The following is a 23,890-nucleotide window of genomic DNA, read 5'->3' as shown; positions in this document are numbered from 1 at the left end:
TGTGTATACTCAGACCAGCCACAATATTAAACTATTAACAGCTAAAATGAATGTCGTTGATTAACTTGTTGCAATGGAATGAGATATTTACAGCAGCAAGTAAACAAGCAGTTGTTTAAGCTGATGTGTAGGAAGCAGGAGTAATGGACAAGTGCAAGGATTTGAGTGACTTTGACAATCTCCTAAACGGCAGGTTTTTAGGGGTGTTCTTGTTTTTGCAGCATTTAGAAGCTACCAAAGCTGGTTTAAGAAGGGACAAGTGGTGCACCATTAAATAAATCATGGGTACCCAGGGCTCATTGGCACATGTGGAGAGAGAAAGTTGGAACATGTGGTCCACTGCAACATTAGAGCTGTAGCACAAACTGCTGAAAACCTTAATGCTGCCTATCATAGCATTGCAACCTGCTGAGTTGCCACAGAGTGCCCTGTCCACCTCCAAACTGCTGCCTAGACTGTCTTTGACAATTTTGCAACTACCAACAGCGTAACTATTTTCTAGTTTCAATCTGCATATGGAAACATTTTAAATTTGATGCAAGCGATGAGAAAGACCCCATCATGTTGTGGTCATCTGCCACTACCACTACATTACAATCAACTAGTCCATTTGGCAGATTGAGGATTTGGATTCAGCACTTAATGGTCTTTCCCCAACAGACACATTCAAATTTGTGCTTTGTCTTACAGGATCATTTCACAGCTGGGAGGCTGTCAGTTTGAATCTGTAGATGGATGTGATTTAATCATCTTATTGCCTGCTTCATTAATAGGTACTTTGTTTATGTGATTAGCTCAGCTAATTATTTCCTCAAGTTCTGAAGGCAATTGAAAACATTTAGAACAGCAAAACCACAACTAATTACATTAGACTGATGCACGTCTATAACTTTTGCCTTCACTAATATACACAACACAGATGATGAAGTTGCACTGAGGTGTTGAATAGTGGTTTGTTACAACTAAAAAGGTGAAATGGCACCAATGAAAAAGAGTAGGGGGACATGTCAGCTGTCATTTCTTTACTTTGGGATGTAAAAACTTGAAAAAGCTGAGTGTTTGTTACAGAAACAGGCACATAGCATACATTATATGCAGTCCTATATGTCCTGAATGTTAAGTAAAGCATGAAATGTCAGCTACAGCCACATAAGAGTTTGGTTCAGTTGCTCTACAGATCTAAGAAAGAAATGCATCCATCCATCAGCTGTGTCCTGTGGAGTGTCACGGGGGGCTGGAGCCCGTCCCAGCTGACACTGGGTCAGGGGCGGGGTTCACCCTGAACAGGTCGCCAGTCCTTTGCAGAGCAAACACAAAGAGGCGGACAACCAAGTGCACTCACACAACCAGTCGAATTAGAATCACCAATTAGCCAACCATGTCTGTCTTTGGACTGTCGAGAAGCCAGAGCAGCTTGAGAAAATAACTAATAAGAGTCTAAAATATTTCTGCTAAGGACCTCATCATTTGATTTCATCACTGTAATATTCTCCTCTTCCTACCAAATAAAAAAAACAGTGTTTATCCTGTGTGACTACTGCACATGGCTTCACAGAGAGACAGTTAACATCGTTTTTCAGCCAGCTAATCAAGGTCAAGAAAGATATATTTTTATTTCAACATCCCTGAACAGGTCTTTCCCAGATAATGAATGACAAGTTAAATAATACGTTAATAGTGTCTGCATTATCTAAATCTAGCTTAGTTTTCATAAACCATTAAGTAGATGTTTCTTATAATTAACAGCAGAAGCGACACATTTATAATGTGCGAGGTGCAAAAACAATGTCAGAGATATTTGTGACTGCTTTGTTTATATGTTAATGGCAATATTCTACCATTATTATAAGTTTTCATTGGGGAACTAACTTTGATCAGTCAGTTCTTGTGGCTGGTCTCTGCTCTGCAAAAACAACCTGAAGTGTTTGTTTTCCATCTCTGACAGGCAACACTTCCCAAAGCTACCTAGAATAACTCAGAGCAAACATTGGAGAAGAAACGATCAATGTGCAATGGCTTACTTTTATTTTCTGTCATATTTATTTGTCAAAGGATGCAGTTATTTAAAGATGATGTTTATTCGTGGACTTGTCCACTTGGCTCCCACTGGCTTTATTTTTGGCTTCAGTTCTAATGTTAGTTTGGCTCCAACCGCAGCTTTTCGAGCACATCTCACTGTCACTGTGTTCTCTTTATCCTGCTTCAAGGTGCAAGTTAAACCTCATGCTTCTGGACTTCACAGAGGATGATTTAGATGCACAGAAATCCATATGCACTCTGAATGTAAAGTAATTGATACATTAGATATAATCTGTATGTGTCTGTAAAAATTCAAACATTTCATAGCCAAACACAAATATGGAAACATTGTTGGTTTGGAGTTTAGGTTAAGACATCCGTCCTCCGATGCCTTCTTGCAGTGCATCTTAACCATCTACACATCTGAGTCACAACAACTCCTCTCAGTAAACTGGCTGGTAATCACACAAGAGAGCGCGAGGAGAGGAGTGTGGGGTTACAAGAGCAAACGCTGTGGAGTGAAATGCTGTATCTGAAGTGTTAAATGTTCACACAGGGTTGGAGTATTATGACAACTCCCTTGAGACATGTGTAGGAGGTATGTATGTATATATATATATATATATATATATATATATATATATATATATATATATACATAAACATGTATGTGTGTGCATGTGTGTGTGTTCCAGTTATTAATCTGTATGACAATAAATCTTATTTGTGGTAGACCCTAAAATTAACCAGGCAACACCAAGATGAGAACTAAATTACATGACAAATGTAAATTTGATTTATGGTAATTATGCTGCAATCAGGCAGACCGAGCTGCAATGTGCATGCAAACTCGGACTAATTCACCTGCCACCAAACTCATACATACAAATGAAGCTATCTTAAAAAGTATGTGAACAGAGATTTATGCACCATTGAAACAGATAAGGGAAAATTACAGGCCTACGTGCTTCAGGCCAATTAATGTGCAATACATGCATGTGCATACATACATGCAAACCTTGCACATGTAATATACTGTATGCTAGCAATAACTGTAACCTCATTTATTGGTTAAAATAAGCAATAAGTGAACCTAATTCTTTGAAGGCAGTATGCGAGGGATCTTGCTACTGGAATTGCAGCTTAATGGTTTCACAAATGATATGAACTTGCATGTGATATGTAGTCTTTAATGTACTGTGGGATCATTAAGATTCATGCACACACTATAGGAATGTGACAGAGTGTGTGCATGTGCGATGGGATTTCCACAGCTTGAATGTCACCTTTAATAGCCAACCAAATGACTGAAACTATCAAATTAAAATAAACTGAAGCTGAAAGGAATACAAATTTTGTGAGCACACACACTCAAGATAAGAACACTGCACCGAGAGGCCCATATAGCAATGCACTTTAATCACAGAGTTCATTTCATTTCCTCTCCTCTCTCCTTTATCACTGGCTCGGTTCTTATTCGTCTTCATAAGAAAGCAGGGGAAGAGGAGCCAGCTCCTAATAGCTTACTGATTTACATGATGAGTGTTTAGCCTCATAGACAAACTCCTGGAAAAAGGAGGCACACAGATACCTTCACACACTTTCTCGAATGCGCGCACACACACACACACACACACACACACACACACACACACACACACACACACAGAGGAATGTAATTTGTTTTCATATTACTAAGACAAAGAAACTGAAGCAGATGCACACACATACACACAAACAGGAGAAATCTATACCCAAACACACACATAAAGAGAACAAACAAGGCATGCCCTGCTATAAACAGATGAGTTAGCACTCGCACGCTGCTTTGCTTGTTTAGCGTGTAACTCAATTTGAAATGCTAACACTGCCATACGCTCAGGGGTATGCAGCGGAAGGCCAGCATCATCAGCCCACTTCCTAGTAATTTAGCTCCACTCTTTCAATACAGAACAGTTGTGCAGTGGTCCCATATTTTACACACAGTGAATAAAATTAATTGGGAATTTTTTGGGCGCACATCATTTGCACGCTGGACCTACTCTGAATTGTAGATGAAGAAGAAGAGGAGGGGAGGTGGCTGTAATGTACCACTGCATATCTAAGTGTGTGTGACCGCATTGGTGTGTGCTGCTGTTTCTATTTCTGACAGTCTGAGATGTGCGCATGTGTGTGTGTGTGTGTGTGTGTGTGTGTGTGTGTGTGTGTGTGTGTGTGTGTGTGTGTGTGTGTGTGTGTGTGTGTGTGTGTGTGTGTGTGTGTGTGTGTGTGTGTGCCCATGTTTTTGCTATATTGTGGGGACCAAATGTCCCCACAACTGTAGGAAAACCGAAAACTATGTCACTTGTGGGGACCTCATTTTGGTCCCCACAAATTTAAACAGTGTTTTCTTGGCAGTAGTGTCTACAGATACGGACCCGTAACCGTAGCCTGTGGCCTACGGATACGGCAATTTCCATTTGCCGACAGATACGGACCCGTATGCGAGTCTCGCGAGTCAAGACGCCGCTAACCACTGCAAACTGTTGAAAGGTAAGCAAAGGTTAAGGTTAGGGTTAGGGTTAGGTTTAGGGTCCGTACCTGTAGTACCGATGCTACGGGTCCGTACCTCTAGCGTCTACCGGGAGTCACGTGACCAGATCTCGCGTATCTGATTGGCAAATGGAAAGTGCCGTATCCGTAGGCCACAGGCTACGGGTACGGGTCCGTACCTCTAGCTACAACCTTTCTTGGCCATGTTGTTGTTACTGAAAAAAGTAAAAGTGCAAAAACGTTTCTTTAGGGTTAGCCATTGTTTTGGTCTGGGTTAAGGTTTGGTTAAGGTTAGGGTTGGGTTAGGGTTAGGGGTTAGATATGAATGGGAGTCAATGGTATGTCCCCACAATGATAGCAAGACACACACACACGTGTGTGTGTGTGTAATAGGTGCATGTGTGTGTGTGTGTGTGTAGGTGTGTGTGTGTGTGTGTGTGTGTAGGTGTGTGTGTGTGTGTGCTGCACAGCTTACATGAATGATAATGACCTCTAGCTCCGTCAGTGGAATCGGAGATGCGCTGGGTTTTGGAAGGAGGTGTGATAATGACAAGAAAGGGGCATTAGAGTGTGTACAGTACACGCACATTACACTTACAACGAAGCAGGCAGCTGGTTTAACTGTGGATAAACACAATTACACGCAAGGTTATCTTCACACCGGCAGGCATGTATGAAGGAGTAGGCTGTGTACTAACCTGATAATGAAGAGTCAGTATCACAACCTCAAAAAAAATCTTATACATAGCAAATCCTATGTTGCTAAATGCAGCCAATAATCACCTTGTAGTGTAGCTGTTCGGCCAATTATTAAAAGCACTCAAAGGAGGGACTGATGATTAGGCCATAAGAGTTTCGATTAAATCGAGTGAGGGAGCTTTCGCAAGACTGTCAGCTCCACATTTATGTTTGCTGGCTGTCAACAATAACAGGTGGAACTCACAGTGAGGGCTCCAATTAAAATCAAAATCAACCTGCCTGCTCGTAATTGCTTTTCCACCTCCACACTGTGTGCATGTGTGTGGAGTTAAATTTAACGACGTCTAAATTTCACCGACAGATTTGGCTATTAGATGTGCTCCCTATATTCACTCATTTAATCAAGTTTGTTAGAATTTCAAGTAATCTTTATGGTTGTGTTAAAGAAAAAACACAAAGAATCAATCCTGCACTTCGAGTGTCACAGGGCAACATGTCTTATTCCTCCCGTGGACATTGGACTACTTTGTGTTGCCGCAGAGATTAGACAGAGCCGCCAGATCCATCGATATCCATGATTCCTGTATTGCTCACAAACACACACATACCCATAGTGGTGGAGCGAGCGGAACCGACCTGACACTCTCGCTCACTAGTGAATGGTCGCTCTGATGGACTGAGGCTATTTAGACACACACACACACACACGCTCAGCTGGTGATGGAGTAAAGCCATTGCCTCTCCTCACCTCATGCCCAGTAGTTGGCTGACAGCCCGCTCAACACTTGCCAATTGGACCTTCCACCAAATCAACCACACAAACTTTTTTCTGATGATCTCAGAACAGTATACACACTCACTGTCTCTCACACACACAGACACACACACATACACACACACATAGAGATTCGTTTATTGATTTGCCCCCATAGAGTCACACTGGGCACATTTCCTGCCGTTCACACTTTTCAATTGTTTCAGAAGTTGGTTATTCTTCTAAAATGTGAAGTCCTTTGTCATTTGATTTGCCCTTGGGCTTACGGAGACAGTTAAATTCTCCTCTCCACCATTTTCATTATCCTTCAGAAACTATTCCACTGTGGATTAATATTACATCATTCTTCTGATTGCTTACATTTTTATGGTCATGTAAGGATCATTTGTGAACTTAGGTTATAATAAGAAGAATAAAAAAAGTGTTTCGTTCCCTTGTTAGAGCTAAATATTACATCCACCTCTGTTAAACAGCTTTAAAGGGGCAAACATGTTCGATCAACCTTTATTAACAGCTCAGCATAATTCATTGTCTCTCACAGAAGTCATATAATTTGTGCTAACTGAAAGCCACGCACTCCACTAGAGAACATCTCTTTTCTTCACTTGAAAAGAACACCTTTCACTACAAGCTCCAATCTAAACGCACATTATTAAAGACACATCTTTATTTTTGACATGATTTTTAAGTTGCACTCTTTATGTTTTGTGTGTAAAAATGTCTTCACAAAAGCCTGAACATTGGCTCTGAAGAAAAGCACAAAACACTTTGCAGATCTGCCGCAGCGCCCTGAATAGCAATAGCCACATTACTGTAAAAGACTTAATTGTACTGATATCTTTGGAGAAATGATACTATATGATATCAGAATTGTGTTCATTCCAGCAATTAACTCTCATTTTCATTTTGATGATAGCCTTGGACAGATTTTTAGCCACAGGAGCAGAGCGGCTCTGTGCATGACAATGTTAGATCTGTTGGCCGGCCAGACCACCGCTTTGGTGCAGACTGAAATATAATATTGTGGATTTTGAGGACTTTCTTACATTTCTTCATCCACACCATAACTTTTGAGGTTTTGACTGAGCTGATAATGATGTAAGTTGGTTTAGATGCTCAAATTTCCACTCCAGTGTTCATTTTAGTACCAGCAATATGGATTTTTATGTGATCTAGAACTATCAGTAGGTCAACTTTTCAGCTATTACATCGCTTTGGTTTATGATTTAATATTTTTTAAAAGTCCTAAAGATATGTTTCATGTACTTTGTGGTGACTGAAACACGCGAAACAGAGATGATGAGCATGGGAAACATTACACAGGTGTAACATCAACATGTTAGCATTATCATGTCAGCATGTTAGAATATTGACATTCAAATGTAGCTCTAAATGCCTGGGCTTGTATCTCTTCATCTTGACTCTCCAGGAGTTGTAGTTACTTAGGATGTGCCAATAAAATCTAAACTTAAAGGTCAGATTATCTTTACTGCACTGTTCCTAAAGGTTACGACTGAACATCCATGCTCATAGTAGTTACTCAAACCTTTATGGAGTGAGGCATCTACGCAAGAGTCTACAGTACACCAACTAGACTCTGAATGGACTTTCTGGAGAAAAAAAAATGTGTTTTTTTTTGGCTTGTTTGCTGATTTTCCATGTTAGTATACCCACTCGTTTACCATAAAACATCCAAAAGTGTTATTTTCTTAACAGTAAATCTAAAGCTCAGTCTGCAGTAAACATATTTTGATTTATGAGTTCTTACGCTCAGCATGAAGACACTAAATCAAGCCTAAAACTGAATATTTAATATAGTTTTTACACAAATATGATCAATTCCTGACAAGTTATAGTATAATATGATAGAAAGCTACTTTATGTCTAGTATGCGTATAGATAATTTAAAAAGGGAATGAAGCAAGAAACACAAACTGCAAGAGGACATCAAGACAAATACATTGTGACATATTCTAAAGATGGGTGCTATTCTCTATTCCAGTTTGTTGTCAGTTACGTGATAACCGTCTGTTTTCTGTACCTCCCACATTTGAGACTGCACACCCCAACATGACATAAATACAGCCAGATATTCAGCAAAATGAGCCAAAAACATATCCACTCAGCATCTTTACAGATTAGTTTAATTATTATAATAACATACATTTATCTATTCCATATTTTCACTCATATGAGTCCCATCAGAATGACAACATGAAAATCCATGACACAGATCCAGAAAACCCCGAGAATCAGAGTTTCCTCTTTGCACTGTTGAATCTCTGCAGAGCCTGAAGCTATCGGCCATGAATAGGAGAGTGACTCTGGCAAGTGCAGTAAAGACCGTCTCAACTTTTCTTAGCTTTTATGTCACTACAGTGCAATCATTTTGAAACCAGTCTAATCCCCTGAAATCATGCTGGACTATTTCTATTTTCTAAGCATTAAAAAGCAAGAATCACAGAATCCAAATGCCATTTCATTTTTTACAGCTTGACTATTCATGGTTACACATCATACTGTCCTCGGGCATGGAAATAAAATGTGAAAAAGCTGCAATTTAGCAGTGTTTTTATGACTCAAGTCCTTGCGCCTTCATGACAGACAATGCCTGGGTTCCTTTTGTGAACTATCATCACTATTTTTCATAGTTTAGAGTAAATGGTGATTTTGTTTCATAAAATAAAAGATTGAATGCCTCAGACATCCAATTCAAGTCACAGCACACCACGTGAAGACACGACGGCTCCAAAACACTATGCAGACTCCTGGAAAAACACAGTGAAGATGAAGCTGAATTTGCTGCAAATAGGGCACAATGTAAGCAAATCTTCACCTGCATCAAGGTTCACTTGTGTCCACTTCTGTCTTTCTCTCGCACTCCTCATCTTTTATCCTCTCTCCTCCCTCCTCTGCAGCACTGTCATGTCCTGGGTCAGTATTAGATTCACCCAGCGTTGCAGGTGATCTCTTTCCTTCCAGTCTGGTGTTTTCTCGCCCTCTGGGGTCCCTCTGGTCCTGCTCTGGTCCCTGCAGTGGTCCAGATCTCTCTAAGCACCAGTGGTCCTACACATGACAAACATCAGTGGAGATGACCTCGTGACCTTGATGTTTCAACAGCTTAACCACAGTCATCTGGATTTGGAAACATAAACATGCAGTCTGGTCCCAATGAAACTTTACGCACTCATTAAACTGTAGTGGGAAGCTCTTTAATGTGAACTACTGTCTCTGTATTTTGTCCTTGCTCGGAAACATATTCATAATTAAGAGTGTATCCTTTGATAACCTGATATGCTGAATATGGATGTTTTCTTTTGTTTTTTTTAGAATTCCCCCCTGATAAGCACAGCACAGACAATATATGAATCCAACAGTGTCTAATGAAGTAATGTGAGAAGATTAAATGTGTCATAATACCTTTTAAAAGAATAAGCAACACAAAACCACACATTTAAACGGAGCAGTTTATGCATATAGTAAGAAAACCAGCACATTTTCTCCTGCTGTCTTCTATTATACAGAGTATGTAGGTGTACATGCATGTTTGCTTTCATTTGTGCATGTTCTTCTTTGCATTGCGGTAGATTTGTATGAATACATTTGTGTGACTGTGTGTGAGTGCATGTGTGTGTGTGTGTGTGTGTGTGTGTGGGCCTGAGGCAAACTGAAATGAAGCAACACTCAGCAGACACCGCCCCAGGCAAACTTAATATGGGTCTCCTTTGACAGAAACACACACACACACACACACACACACACACACACACACACACACACACACACACACACACACACACACACTTAACCGTGGCTTGATGCTGGATTTCACATCCATTTCATCAACTGGATACTACCACCCACCAGCACGCTACAGAGTGGGAGGTTAGGCTTTATCAGAGGCAGCCCGCACCGCTATACATTTCAACCATGAGGATCTGAGGCCGTTACCTTGACAGTGTGGTGCTGAACAATATCTCCATCCGACAAACAATTTATTTCAAACGAGGCGGGTTATGTTTGTGTGATTCAAGCAACTGCAGTGCACTTAAATGAACTGTGTGCTTGTTTACCTGTCCGAACAGACCGATGGTGTCTCCAGGCAGGTAGCTAAGGGCAACACTGCAGTCTGACGATGAAGACAGGAGGAGGAGTCTGTCGCCGTATAAACACGTCTCCAGGTGAGTCACCTGATCAAGATGCGGGCAAAAACTACGCAGTAGTTTTGGGAGTTCTTCGTTCACCTTTTCACCTGGTTTTAGACAGTAATCCTGAGGTAGAGATCAGCGAAATATTAGTCAATCTTGATTTTGACTTTTGAGTGGAACAAAACTTCTACCTGTTCATTTGGAAATACATGTGTTTCATTCATATTTTTGTAAACTTTCTGTTCTCTCACATCAAAAGACAATTTACAGAGTAGATTTGCTACTCATTATTGCTTCTCATTTTTTGCTGGCCACCATCAATTTTGTCAACTATAATGACAAATGCATAATAGAAGTTTGACTGAGGAAATTAACATAAAAGGTCTTTAGTATGCAATATATAGACACTAAGTTGAAGATGTTGTTCCTAGAAAAGAGGCCTGCATCCTCACCATCATGATCCACACAAAGCATTGTTCTTGAGTTTTCTTTGGGTCTGTAGCTTATAGGGCTGGACCCGAATATCCGGATATTCGTTCGCTATGGCACTATCCGGATATTAATTTGGTATCCGAATATTCGCCCCCCCACCCCCTGTCGGACGTTACCGGGCGGAAAGAATATGCCGCGTTACTGTCTTCCCTCCGCCTTTGGCCCACATCGGCACTTATCGGCTCATCTCATCATGTGATCACATAAACATATACACATATGTCTATAACATATACACATATGTCTATGTGATCACTCCCTCCTCCCCCCAGACGAAAATATTCGGAGCTCGTCTCTTCCCTGCGCCTTCGGCTCACTTCGGCTCATCCCGCCATGTTCTTCGGCTCCTCCATTCGTGTTTGTAAACACCACCCGAATGGCCGGGTGGCTGCCGACTGACGTCGCGCTTCACTTCGTTGCATAAACACAAGACAAGATGCTGAAGACCTCTGCTGAAGACAAAACGAAGGCAACGAAGGTCGGTTTACACTGGGTTCAATCTGTCATCAGGAAATGTTGGCCAGAACTTTCTAAAAATGAAAAAGGATCTGAATTTTCGGGCCATCTGTGTAACAAGCCGCCGCTGCCGCCATTTATGATTCCTCTACATATGCACTTTCTTTTTTCTCTCTCCTGTAGTGGAAATTACATAATCTTATGTCTGCTTATCATGAAGGCCACCCTTTTGAAATGTACACATTCCCCAGGAAATTACATTTTATTTTAAAGCCTCTATTGGTCAATGCTAATGTTGATGCCAATATTAATTACTGCACATCATTACTGCAGATAACAACCTAACTGACCACACATGATGAAGTTTGCATCTTATACAACTGGACAAAACGCACTGTTTAACCATCCATCCATCCATTCTCTATACACCGCTTTATCCTCACTAGGGTCATGGGGGGCTGGAGCCTATCCCAGGTGACCCGGGCGAAGGCAGGGGACACCCTGGACAGGTCGCCAGTCTGTCGCAGGGCTACATATACAGACAAACAGTCACACTCACATTCATACCTACAGGCAATTTAGAGTAATCAATTAACCTCAGCATATTTTTGGACTGTGGGAGGAAGCCGGAGTACCCGGAGAAAACCCACGCATGCACAGGAAAAACATGCAAACTCCATGCAGAAAGATCCCGGGAAAGCTGGGACACGAACCAGGGATCTTGTAGCTGCAAGGCAAAAGTGCTAACCACTACTCCACTGTGCAGCTCACTGTTTAACCAATGTTTTTTTTATTTTTGTCAGTGTTTTTAGCTTTGGAAGGTCATACAAAGTAACACAATCATCTCTTTACCCCTTCCTGACCACCTCTTCAACATTTACAGAGCTAGGTAAAGTATGTTTACACAGACTATATAATGCATCGTGTTAGGGTGAGACCCGGGACTGAACTGAGAAGTCCTGTGACTGAGCACACAACACTATACTGTGCAATCATGTTAGTCATCCAGCTGATTCCAAAGCATGCTCCAAATTTGCCGGAGGACAGGATTTCTACCAGAGCACTGAGCTTGCCCAACTTCTTCAACCCTGCTACATACATACATAAATCTCCATAAATTAAACTGGGAGCCAAATGTGACGTACCCATCTGAATTCATCCCCTCTTATAAACTGTGACAGAGAGTTGAGCTCTGAATATTGTGGCAATAATACCCAAGAGGGTGTTCTTTTACTGCAATTATGAGCATGACAGTGATGCAGCTACGCCTCATACCGATAGCACGATCCAAGTCTCCATAATCAGAGTCAGAAAGTCGAAAAGACCCCTCTGAGGTACCAGAAACTCTTCAGCTGCTAAAGAAATGTGATGTACGTGATGTGCTCATTTGATAAAGTGACTGTCAGTGAACCTGGATGAAACTACTGATACTAGCTACACTCTTTAAGGGCAATGTCTACTTCGAATTGAGATAACTTGCCTTAAAATGTTGATGCTAATTTGCTTGTTTTCACACATAACTCCATGTACTTCTGTTAAAAATTAGACAATTCAAAAGGCAAACAATATCAATCTCATTCATAAGTGAAACCCCAAAGAGGACGGGGACATTACCTCTTTCTGCTAATATATCAGTGGAGATTTTCTGAATGATTGACCATCTTGGCTGCACTCTACAAGGCTGCTGAGGCTTCAAAATGACAGACAGTGCTGTCATTTTTAGAATGAACAACAAGGGGGATCTAATGGAAATATCAAGGGTTTGCTCTTTCTTCACTGTCTATTACAGACAGTCTCTTGAGCTTTGTCACTTGTTCTGGCTGTGTGTTCACAACTCTCCATCATTTTTTTTTCTTTCATTCTCTCTCCTCTTCTTGTTACAGTACACACAAATTCCACCAGCAGTTTTCAGTTTTAGTGTCAATTAATGCAGTTGCCTGCGGCTAGCATATTCTATACAGTGCAGGTCCATTACGAAAACTTACCTTCATGTCCCATGTCTTGATTGTTCCTTCCTTATCAGCTGTGATTAAATATTTTCCACAGGGGCTGACAGTCATGACAATGGATCCCAGGTCCTTGTTGTGAGCTGTGAACTGTCCCAGTAGACAGCCATACTGGGTGTTCCAGAGCTGAACCACACCAGAACCACCACAAGACACCAAATCTGCACCACCTGGTAAAAAATGCAGAAACATAAATGTCTGGAGAAATCACCACTATCTACTTCTGCAAACATTTGCGCCTGTGGTAAGTTTAATAGGCAAATGGGAGAAAGAGGTTTAGTAAGTCCATCAGAGTGGGGACATGGGGTCCAGAATGTGGATTTCTCATCCGTTTTAAATGTACAGCGAGAAGCTACATTATAACCACTAGCAAGTAAAGAGTATGACATTTAATTCTACAGTTTCATTTAGTAGATGCTTTTATCATACATCTGAGAGTAGATACAACACAAGCAAGGATCTAGTCAGGAGAACCTCATAAGTTCCATAAAACAAGTTCACCTGGGTGCCTACAGGGGAAGTAATAGGAATGCTTTGAGATTTTTTCAGTCTGTCAAGTGCACAGGTGTTCAGTGAAGAGCTGGGTCTTTGGTCTTAAAGACTGAGAAGAACTCTGTAGATTGAACAGGGTTTGGTAACTTGTTCCACCGCTGGGTAACCACTCTGTTGTGGTGGTTGGATCAGATACTTTTTGTTGGTTAAGCGTAGTGAGTGGAAGGGAGTTCAGGTAGGAGGGAGCTGTTTTCAGCATCTTGTTACAATGTAGTAACAATCTTGGGAAACCTTGGGTCCTAGCTTAATGATGATGTTGCTTTGACAGGTACTTCTTATTTAAACCTTGTTGAAGGCAAGGCATGACAGTGGCCTGCCCAAGCACCACAATGTGCAAAATGCAACAGCAAAAACTGCTCAGGATTTTTTTTTTTTAATAAAACGCAAAGTGAACAATAGCCCATGAGGAATGATAAAAGTCAAAATCTAGCATAGGCAACTATGCACTATGAAAGATATTTCCATGGCCTAATCTATGGTTCACAGCAACAAGGAAACTGGAGTGTAAGGGCAGAAGCCTTAAACACATGACAGCAAATACTCGTGCACCCTGCTCCTGAAGGGTACAACACCATCCTCTGCGATGTCACCAACTACACAATCTGGCCAGCTATTCCAAACATGAACTGCAGTGTGGATAAAAGTCCGTCCTGTGGAAACTGTTCTTGACACTGGTACTGCAAGTGCATGGCATGGCATTGATAGGCTGAAACGGGTGGCTCTCCTAACAACGTAAGGCTGAGGAAGCAGAGCACGAAGGTCTGTTGGGCACATACTGGTATGCATTTTATAGAGGACTGTAGCTGCTGCCACCTGACGTCTCTGGTGGAGGGCCGTGATGTTAAGTTCTATTCTAGCTTTGTCCCTGTCTACACCAATAATATCAAGTGCCTTCTTCTGGATAGTGTCCAGCAAACCAAGTGTTGTCGGGCTAGCACTCATCCTTGACAATGATGCATATTCCATTACACTTCTCACTTGGGCCTTGTAAACAGTTGCTCTACCTCTTCTATCCAGCTTGTTTGCTACTCTCCTTAGGGCTCCCAGCTTCTGCCCAATTGCTTGAGGAGTGTGACAAAGAGCACCAGGATGCACTAGAATAAGTTAAAGCCATATAGGGTCCACAATGCAACCCACAGAGTCCAAAGCATCCACTGCCAACAGCCCAATTCGAGAAACATGAGCATCAGATCTGGACCATGGAGCAATGGAAGAAGGTGGCCTAGTCTGATGAATCATGTTTTCTTTTATATCATGTGAACAATGTGACATGTGTTTACATGGGAAGGAAATGGCAGCAGGATGCAATATTTGAAGAAGACATGCGTGCAGAAGCCGCATACACCTCTTCATGGCAACAGCATTTCTTGATGGCTTTGGCGTCTTTCAGGAGGATAATCCGTCCTTCCACACTGCAACGACTATTCAGGAAAGGTTTGTGAAACTTGAAAAGGTTTTCAAGGTGTTGACTTGGCCTCCATATTCCCCAGATGTGAGTTTAGTTATTCATCTGTAGGATGTGCTGGAAGAACAAATCCAATCCACCGAGGCCACCTTGAAGGTGACAAAACCTTTAGAGGTTATAATAATTTATAAAAATGCCCTTTTTGTTGCTAAGGTGAATCTCAATGATTTAACACACCTGAAGGACATCAGCGGCATCTTTTCAACACCTTCTTCGCAGAAGACTAAAAATTCTTTCAGCCTTCTCTATCTGTACAATCACTGATTGACAGTAGTCTAGCCAGATTTATCTTAACCTTCTTGCAGCAGAGTTTTTGTCAAGTAGATGCAGGATCACAATATGACCAAGGCTCCTCCAAAAGGTGTTAAGTTATTCCCTTTAAATGAGTTGTATCTGGCACTCTTGAAGCCCATAGACACACTGCTCTATTGATAACAACTGTGTGGTTAAACCTTGTCAACAGACCCACACACCTCATTACCACAGTCAGTCTGAGCAGCTGGCACAGACCGAGCAGTTAGCAGGAGCAGCAGACTAAATCAAAATGTATTTAAAAACTCAAGCAACCTCATGTATTGTTAAAATAAATTTTAAAAAAAAGTAAACTTCAGAACTTGGGTTGCTGCATCTGAAAAGTAGCTAAAAATCGGAAAACTTGCCACATCAAAGAATCATTGATGTGTAAATACTGTACAGTATCTTAGCACAAAATACCCACTGTCTTTCTGTCATTATAATGTGCAAACACAATAAACACAAAGTAATGCGCATCTGTGTATTCATCATCTAAAACAAGACTGAATATGCAGTGTAATTCATATTTTTTAAAAGCTTTTGATTGCAGAGCTCTTTCAGTTTCCTAATGTAACTTCACTGTTTGCATCAGCTACAATTCTTAGATATGCAGGTTCCCACAAAGCAGCTCCAACTACTATAAAGTATTCATGCAAGAAGGATACTGAGTATGTTTAAATGGGCTTCAACCTCAAAACAAAAAGGCTACAACTCCCTCTGGTTTCTGACTTGGCAACATTTTATAAATATAATATAACTGGAAACATTTTTTCGGCAGATGGCGTATAAATTTTGAAAACAACGTCCCTGAAGTAAAAATACAGAATTCATATGGTAAATAGTTATTGACATGTAATCCCTGCTGTTATTTTGGGAAAACTGCAGAGGCAAAGCTGCCTTCCATTGTTTCTCAAACATTATGTAATCTCCAATCCTTTATTTTAACAATCAACAGAAATTCTGACAAAGTCTCTGATAAGGATGAGACAGTTAAATGAAGAATTCACCCCAAATGGACGTTTTCTCCTTTTAATAGTTTTAGATTTTGAATTGTGTGTCAATTAATTTGGCTTTATTTAACAAGAATTTACAATAAAAGACTTACGTAATGAACTGATAGGATTTTTTTCAAAGTAATGTAAATTAATTAAAAATATAAAATATTAAATGATTACATAAATATTCACACACTTTAAAGTGACTCACCTAATTCAACACAGGTGTAGCCAACCAGTGCAAAAAGTCGCACAATTAATGAAATGGTCTCAAGTGACTGCTGTGTAAAGACACTTGTATCTGAAAGGTCCATTTACTGGTGAATCAGTACTCCTGGCTAAAACTACCACACACGTCAAGCAACACTGTGAAAAAGTTCTTGTACAGCACAAATCAGGGGATGGATGAAAGAAAATTTTCAAGTCACTGAATATCCCTTGGAGTATAGCTAAATCCATCGTTAAGAAATGGCAACACGGTCTCACGGGGATTCGTGAAACTGTCACGTCAGTTTTTGTTTCGGTTTCGTGCGCACCAACACGATGTCGTCATGTTTTTCGTGCCGCTCACCACGAGCAAAACCCGCTGTGGTAATCACATCTGAAAGTGGTTTATACCGGCGGATTCATGACGATCTAAGCTGTCCATCGGCGTTTGCGGCCGCCACTGCGGCCGCCACTGCGGCCGCCGGACATTCTTTAAGTTCCTATGCAAATTCGGCGGATTCATGACGATTTAAGCTGTCCATCGGCGTTTGCGGCCGCCGCCGCGGCTGCTGCTGCGGCCGGATGTCTGGCGGCCGCGGCCACGGCGGCGGCCGCAAACGCCGATGGACAGCTTAAATCGTCATGAATCCGCCGGTATAAACCACTTTCAGATGTGATTACCACAGCGGGTTTCGCTCGTGGTGAGCGGCACGAAAAACATGACGACATCGTGTTGGTGCGCACGAAACCGAAACAAAAACTGACGTGACACTTTCACGAATCCCCGTGAGACCGGGCTGGAAATGGAGGAAATATTGCAAATGCATAAATCTATCTAAAGCAGGCCATCTTCAAAAACTGAGTGACCGTGAAAGAAAGAGGCTAGTCAGGGAGGCCACCAAGACACCTATGACTCCCCTGAAGGAGTTACAAGCCTTGGAAGCTGGTTCTTTGGTTTGATGCGACCAAAATTAAGCTTTATGGCCATCAGGGTGACACCAAGTTTCCCTGACCAAAACCATACATGACCATCACCACAGACACACCTTTCCCACTGCGAAGCATGGTGGTGGCAGCATCATAGTGAGGGCATGATTTTTAGCAGCAGCCCCTTGTGGGTTTGTAAAGCCAGAGGTCAAAATGAAAGCAGACAAGTACAGAGAAATCCTGGAGGACAACCTGAAGCAGTCCTAAAGAGAACTGAGACTTGAGGGAAGATCTGTTTTACATCAAAATAATCACCCAAAGTTTACAGTCAAGGCTACAAGGAAATGGTTCAAAGACTGGAAGGTGAATATTCTGGAGCCTCAGACCAGAACCCAATCCAACTGAGAATTTGTGGCTGGACATGAAAATTGCTGTTCAGTTACGATCTCCATGCAACCTGACAGAACTTCAGCAGTTCAGCAAAGAAAATTGATGTAAAATTTCATTGTCCAGATGTGCAAAGCTGACTGAGATCTATCCACATAGGCTTCATGTAATAATTGTAGTCAAAAGTGAATCTACTAAACACTGACTTAAAGGGAAGGGATACTAATGCTTCTCTTCACTTCATGCTTTTATTTTAATTGGCAGTATTTTGTTGAAATCCATTTTCAAAAGGAAAATCAAATGAACCATGATTCAATGTCAAAAAGCATTGAAAGGAAAAACTTCCAAGTGGGTTAAATACCTTTCATGGACACTGTATGTAGTGACTGTAATAATGGTGTTGCACCTGTAGTTGCAGTCGCAGATGTGCGTCCTGGTATGAAGAACAGTCTGGTGATGGCAATGCAGTTGTCTTTGTCATTCAAACCAATATGAGAATTGAGGACAGTCACATGTAAGCCAGAGAATGAAGAAAAAGAAGAAAATAATTAAAACGAGTCAGATCAAAGGCAGAGGAACAGGACAAATTTAGAATTAGTGTGACAAAAATGATGTATATCCTGGTTTGAAGCTGTAGAATTAATAAAAATCATGTAACTATAGAATAAGTTGTTGAATTTATTTGCATTTGTTTGTGAAAGTGAGACCTTGCTTCCTCCTGTTGTCCTCATGTTCAGCATGCGGTCGCAGTCTCTTTAAAGCTTTTTCTGTGCTGCTGTTCCACATTATGATCTCTCCATCATAGCTTCCTGCATGCATCAGAGGTGAGACAAAACAAAAAGTCACAACACATCAGAGGCTTTCTTAAAATTTCGCTATGCTTTATGGCAGTCAGTTTTAGAGGAAATTTCACTGTAAAAGCTTTACAAGCTTTCTGAGTCCCACCAAGGGCAAAAGAAAGCATCATCTTTTCAAAAGAAATGTAAACAAACTACAAAAAAACTTTTTTTTGTCATTCCACACGCACACTTTTAACATTCCTCTTGCTGCTGAAGCATGCAAACCAGCCTCTAAAACCACTTTAAAGAGGATAAGGCTCAACATTTGTCCCCAGCTGCCATCTGTTCCACCACTCAAACCTTAACTTTCTCCTCAAGAGAAAGAGCATTTCAATTAATCTGCATTATATATAAGAAAGTGTGTGAATGTCTGTGTGTGTGTGTTTATCAGATAAAACCAAAATCTCATCAGGTGGTTCGACAGTCGAACAGCGGGAGTTAATGAGATGTGTGAGGAGAGTCTTGGCGATGGGAGGTGAGAGTGTGTGAGCAATAGGAGGTATAAAGTTTATGAGAGAGTGGGCCGCTTGCATTATTCATGCAGCCCAGGGCCAGCTTCTGTATTTCAAGCGACTTTTATCATGTCCTGTGTGTGTGTGTGTGTGTGTGTGTGTGTGTGTGTGTGTGTGTGTGTGTGTGTGTGTGTGTGTGTGTGTGTGTGTGTGTGTGTGTGAGTGTGAGAGAGACGGAGAGCAAGCGTGCACGACGAAGACAGAGGGAATGAGTAAGTATGGATATCTGAATCATCTGCACAATGTCGAGCTTTCAGATGCAGATGGCTTAATTCATTAACTTTCAAAAGTTATCTGATGCACTAAGCCCTCACCTTTTTTTACAACACACATGTAGTAGAGATCACAGTGCATAGGCCCAGAACAGAAAGTAGAAGACATACAAGTAGGGACATACAAACACACACATTCATTCCCATAACATGAGCCATGTTTCCACACACCCGTCGAGCCAGTTTGAAGCTCACTTATGAAATGTGATTAAACTAGAGCCGCACAGTGTCATCGGAAGGCGGCAGTATGGCTTATGTTATACATGGGTTTAATAATGAGTAGAAGAAGTCAGCCAACTACTAAAAAAAACTCAAAGAAGAGGAGAAAACTTTGGCTTATAGGAGAAAAATGAAGTAAAGTCTTCAGGAATTGTTGTGGATCAGAGAACTTGTATTTATACTTGTCTGTCGTGTCTGGAGACGATGACAACATATAGAGCAGAAACAGCAGATCAGTTGCTGAAGTTAAAGGCGTCTCCATGACAAATTCTGAACTCTTTTTTTGAAAATGTCTAAAGCGAGCATAGCACTTTTGGGGTAAGTTTTGTTGAATTTATGCTTTTTCTGCTAACTTTTTCCCAATGCAGTACTGCAATATTAATAAAATGTGCATAAAAAGAACTAATAGTTATGGTAACAATGCTATTGTCAGACATTTAAAAAAAAGTGATACGGCACAAGTTTCTCATTTCAGATTTTCTTCCTTCATATTATGGTGTCTGTATTATCCAGAATGCAAATCAACTAGCAACATACTTTCATACTATATAGTACCAAAAAAAGAGTCCCAGTATGTACTACATCAAATGCAGTACACCAACAGTGCACAGATGTCCTGACATGTCCCGTTGGATTTTGCAGTATGGATGTCGGCATGGTTTTCTGGTCATTCTGATCCGCAGTCTTCTGAACAGTTACATCACATATGTCACGATGTCTCACGACTATGAACAAACTTGAGCTACCAAGAGTGATGGAGAGATAAGAGCTCATTTGGTACTACAGGCTGCAATGGTCAAAACTTCAAGTGCAAGATTATTACAAAGTACGATTTCCCAGTTGTATGCATGCTGCATAAAACAGTATGTACTTTCTGAGGGCAGCTGTACTGCATATGTAAAAGAAAAAGAAAAATGTGTAACTAATGTAGCCTTAAGTCTACAAAGGGCAACAGAGGTCAAGTCAGCTCACCTCTCTCCGTCTCCACACTCATTTCTGAACTTGCAGTCCTGAGCCCCGGCCGACATCGAGTCAAGGGACATCTCTTCATTTAATTTATCAGATATTATGCAGCACCTCCTGGCCACTAAAGGTTTTATGCAACTTTTTGTCACACACATAGTAATACTCTCCAACATACACATTTACAGAGTGTCCTCCACTTAAAAGAGATGTCATTGCTGTCATGGAGTATTCTGGTTTCTGCACCTGCTACTCCATTTGTAAAACATTTGGGCCATCCGGCAAAGTTTAGATGAGTTGGTCTTTGGTCGCTTGGAAGGTGTTCAACCACGGAGGATTAAGGGATCGGAGGAAAGAAGGAGAGTGAAATGTGGGGGTTGTGACTGAAGGAGGTGCACAGGACCCCTGTGTACGTGGATCCTGCTGTGTGTGTGTGTGTGTGTGTGTGTGTGTGTGTGTGTGTGCGTGTTTGACAGTGTCTCTGTGTGAGAAGTCAAGCGGAACCTTGCAAAGACTCTGAATATGGATGAGGAAGCTTCAGTCCCACATCAGCCAAATGTTCCTGCTGCAACTTGATTCAACTTGAGACACAAACCAGTAGATGCATGTACACACACGATACAGCGCGCACACACACACAGACACACACACAAACACACACACTCCTGAGCATGTGCGAGTCCAAGCAGAACTTTAAATTGACTTTTGTCACTGGTGGCCATGATGCCACCGCTGCTTTCACTTGGCAACGCTACTACACAACTTGGCAGCACACATGCTTTGATGTGAAAACAGCATTACTCACTGCAACCCCGAAGAAATGCGCTGCCAACTGAAACTAATGCGTCATCGCTTTTAGATGCCGTCTTTGTGCTCGCTGAATTTGTAGAAGAAAGAAATTGTGCAGTTAATGTCGAAAATCACACACAAATAGTTCACATGCACCTTTTACTTTCGTATGCGAGTAGATAGGTGTGGAAATGCAGGAAATGGGAATGTGATTCACCCCTTTTTTCGAATACGCCCAAAGGCCAGCGGGAAGAGAGCGATACACAGGATATTAAAGCGGAGGAGGAATTTATGAATGAATTACATCATTTTATGAGTTTTTTGGTCAAGACATTAGCTGATGTGGATTTACCAGTAGAGCTGATGACTAAAAACCAAAATGTTGTATTTCTGATGCACACAAATCACTCATAAAGACATTCTTTTCATATTTTGTCTTTGTAAACATTGTCATTATAGCTTAGAATATGCAATACTGTTTATGAAGTGAGTGATTTGCATTCAGCAGACAGGTTGCAAAGACATCTGGAGGCATCAATATCACAAAGCAACTGGCTGAGTGACAGCAGGTTATGAAGAAAAATATATCAGTGATCAAGTGGGTTCTCTAGCAAAGTCTCTGCTGACAGTGCATTAAATCATAGCTTTAGTGTTGTCAGTTTCTTCCACCAACTATTAACAAAATGATTTTCTGAATTAAGTGAGGAAAAAGCAACCACACAGTCCCATTTTAGCAACAAACATACCAGCGTATATTTATATAATGGTGTTTTTCTAACATATACTAACCTCCACTCTGCAGCTGTGCAACCTGCACAAAAGCACCCTGTCTCATTTCCCCTCACTCCCACTGCAAGAGCTCTAATAAACATAATTTAAAATCAGGCTTTTGGATTAAATTGGAGGTGGAGGGTGCCGTGTAAGGCAGTGTGTGTGTGTAGATGGAGGAATGAGATGCAGCAGGCTAAACTAGGGAGATGAGGTAAAAAATAAACAGAAGTGAACGAGCGGTGTCAGAGACTGGCAAAAAGGGAACGCAGGCAGAGCGAGGAGCCGAACACACCGACAAAGAAATTGCAGAGCGAACTTTGAAGAAGTTTCCAAGTTCACAAAGTAGCTCCCGAATTGTGCTTTTGTTCCAGCTTCAACTATTCATTTCCTTCCAAACCATTTCTCCCTCCAGCTTCGAGCACACCCCTCTTATCTACCTTTCCTCTTCCTCCATCCCTCACTTTATCGCTCTCAATATTTATCTATGGGGTTGATTTCTCTCGGAAGGCCGGAGAGGGTCTGCTGTTTATGTCGGCGCTCTGCTCCCTGAGACTGGTAAACTGGGGCTGAACTTTCAATACGTGAGCCAAAGTGATACAACTTCACAAACTGAAGAGCGCACTGGGGCAAATTGGGTGCAGAGCGTTTGTAGTTTGATGGTTATAGAAGTGGACCAGCGACTGGAGGATTGCCAGTTCAATCCCCCAGGCACAAAAATCTAAGAAAGTGATGAGCGCTAAGGGGCCTCGCCGAAATTTCAAAGTAATGCCGTTTTCACATACTGAAGCCCTTATCTAACCTGGTAATTCTGCTTGTATTGTTAAAATGCAGATTTTTGTTCATTTAATGTGCATCTTCTTCGTCTCATTAATGCTGGTAGACATTTGTGAGCTGCTCAGTGTGACACCGTGGCAGTTGTAAACAAAGAACCACAGAGTTAACCTCCCTCGTTCACAAACACCATCAAAAAAGACGTTAAAATTAAGCCCACTAACTTTGAAGACAAGCTCCGAAGTCTGTATGAGCGTGCACAAGTGGAATAAAAAAATACTGTGATTGGAGAGAAGGCTCCTCGTCTGGTCCTCCATTAGCTAGAGGCACCCTGTATTTTAATCAGTGCTGGTGTGATTTTAGAACTCTACCCTGACTTCATATATGTGAGTCATTTCCATTTCATATCGCTGAACGCATGCTTTCATCAGCTGCATGACCATTTTGATTGATCATTTAGCACAATGTATAATTTTCCTAGCATTTTTAAAAAAAAGTTGTGCATAAGAACACCACTACAACAGAAGTACTCTCACTGATTGTTCCTCTGAGCTCTCTCCGAGCAGTGCATAGTTATTACCACACACATATGAGGGGAAGAGAGATTTGGAATTAAAATTAGAAACTAAAAATATAGAAAAGGAAGGTGCACAGAGAAGCATTTATAACTTTGTCATCTAAGTAGATATTAATATGTGTTTTTTCCCCATTATATACATGTATACACTTCTTGACCTTTCCAGAGTACTTGCCTTTAATGCAGCTCTAATTACGGATATTAATTAGGCTGGAACTTAACT

At 41.2% G+C, this 23,890-nt stretch overlaps 1 protein-coding gene across 4 annotated transcripts in view; it reads right to left on the bottom strand.

The window, feature by feature from the left end:
- Window positions 1-8,151: 8,151 nt before the first annotated feature.
- Window positions 8,152-23,890, bottom strand: part of LOC110966161 (WD repeat-containing protein 49-like) — a 39,628-nt gene continuing 23,889 nt past the window's right edge. For 2 of the 4 annotated variants that reach the window (XM_051957849.1, XM_051957851.1), the window contains exons 14-18: window positions 18,662-18,763; window positions 18,316-18,426; window positions 13,107-13,297; window positions 10,099-10,296; window positions 8,152-9,091 (exon numbers count right to left, since the gene is read on the bottom strand). In XM_051957849.1, coding sequence (XP_051813809.1) covers window positions 8,867-9,091; window positions 10,099-10,296; window positions 13,107-13,297; window positions 18,316-18,426; window positions 18,662-18,763 — 827 coding nt within the window. In that variant the 3' untranslated portion in view covers window positions 8,152-8,866. Of the gene's footprint in view, window positions 9,092-10,098; window positions 10,297-13,106; window positions 13,298-18,315; window positions 18,427-18,661; window positions 18,764-23,890 lie in introns of those variants that run through there. The other 2 variants (XM_051957850.1, XR_007945830.1) reach the window with 2 other exon arrangements.

The sequence above is a fragment of the Acanthochromis polyacanthus genome, chromosome 13 (assembly GCF_021347895.1).
Source record: "Acanthochromis polyacanthus isolate Apoly-LR-REF ecotype Palm Island chromosome 13, KAUST_Apoly_ChrSc, whole genome shotgun sequence".
NCBI lineage: Eukaryota > Metazoa > Chordata > Actinopteri > Pomacentridae > Acanthochromis > Acanthochromis polyacanthus.
This window is presented reverse-complemented; position numbering and strand designations above follow the sequence as displayed.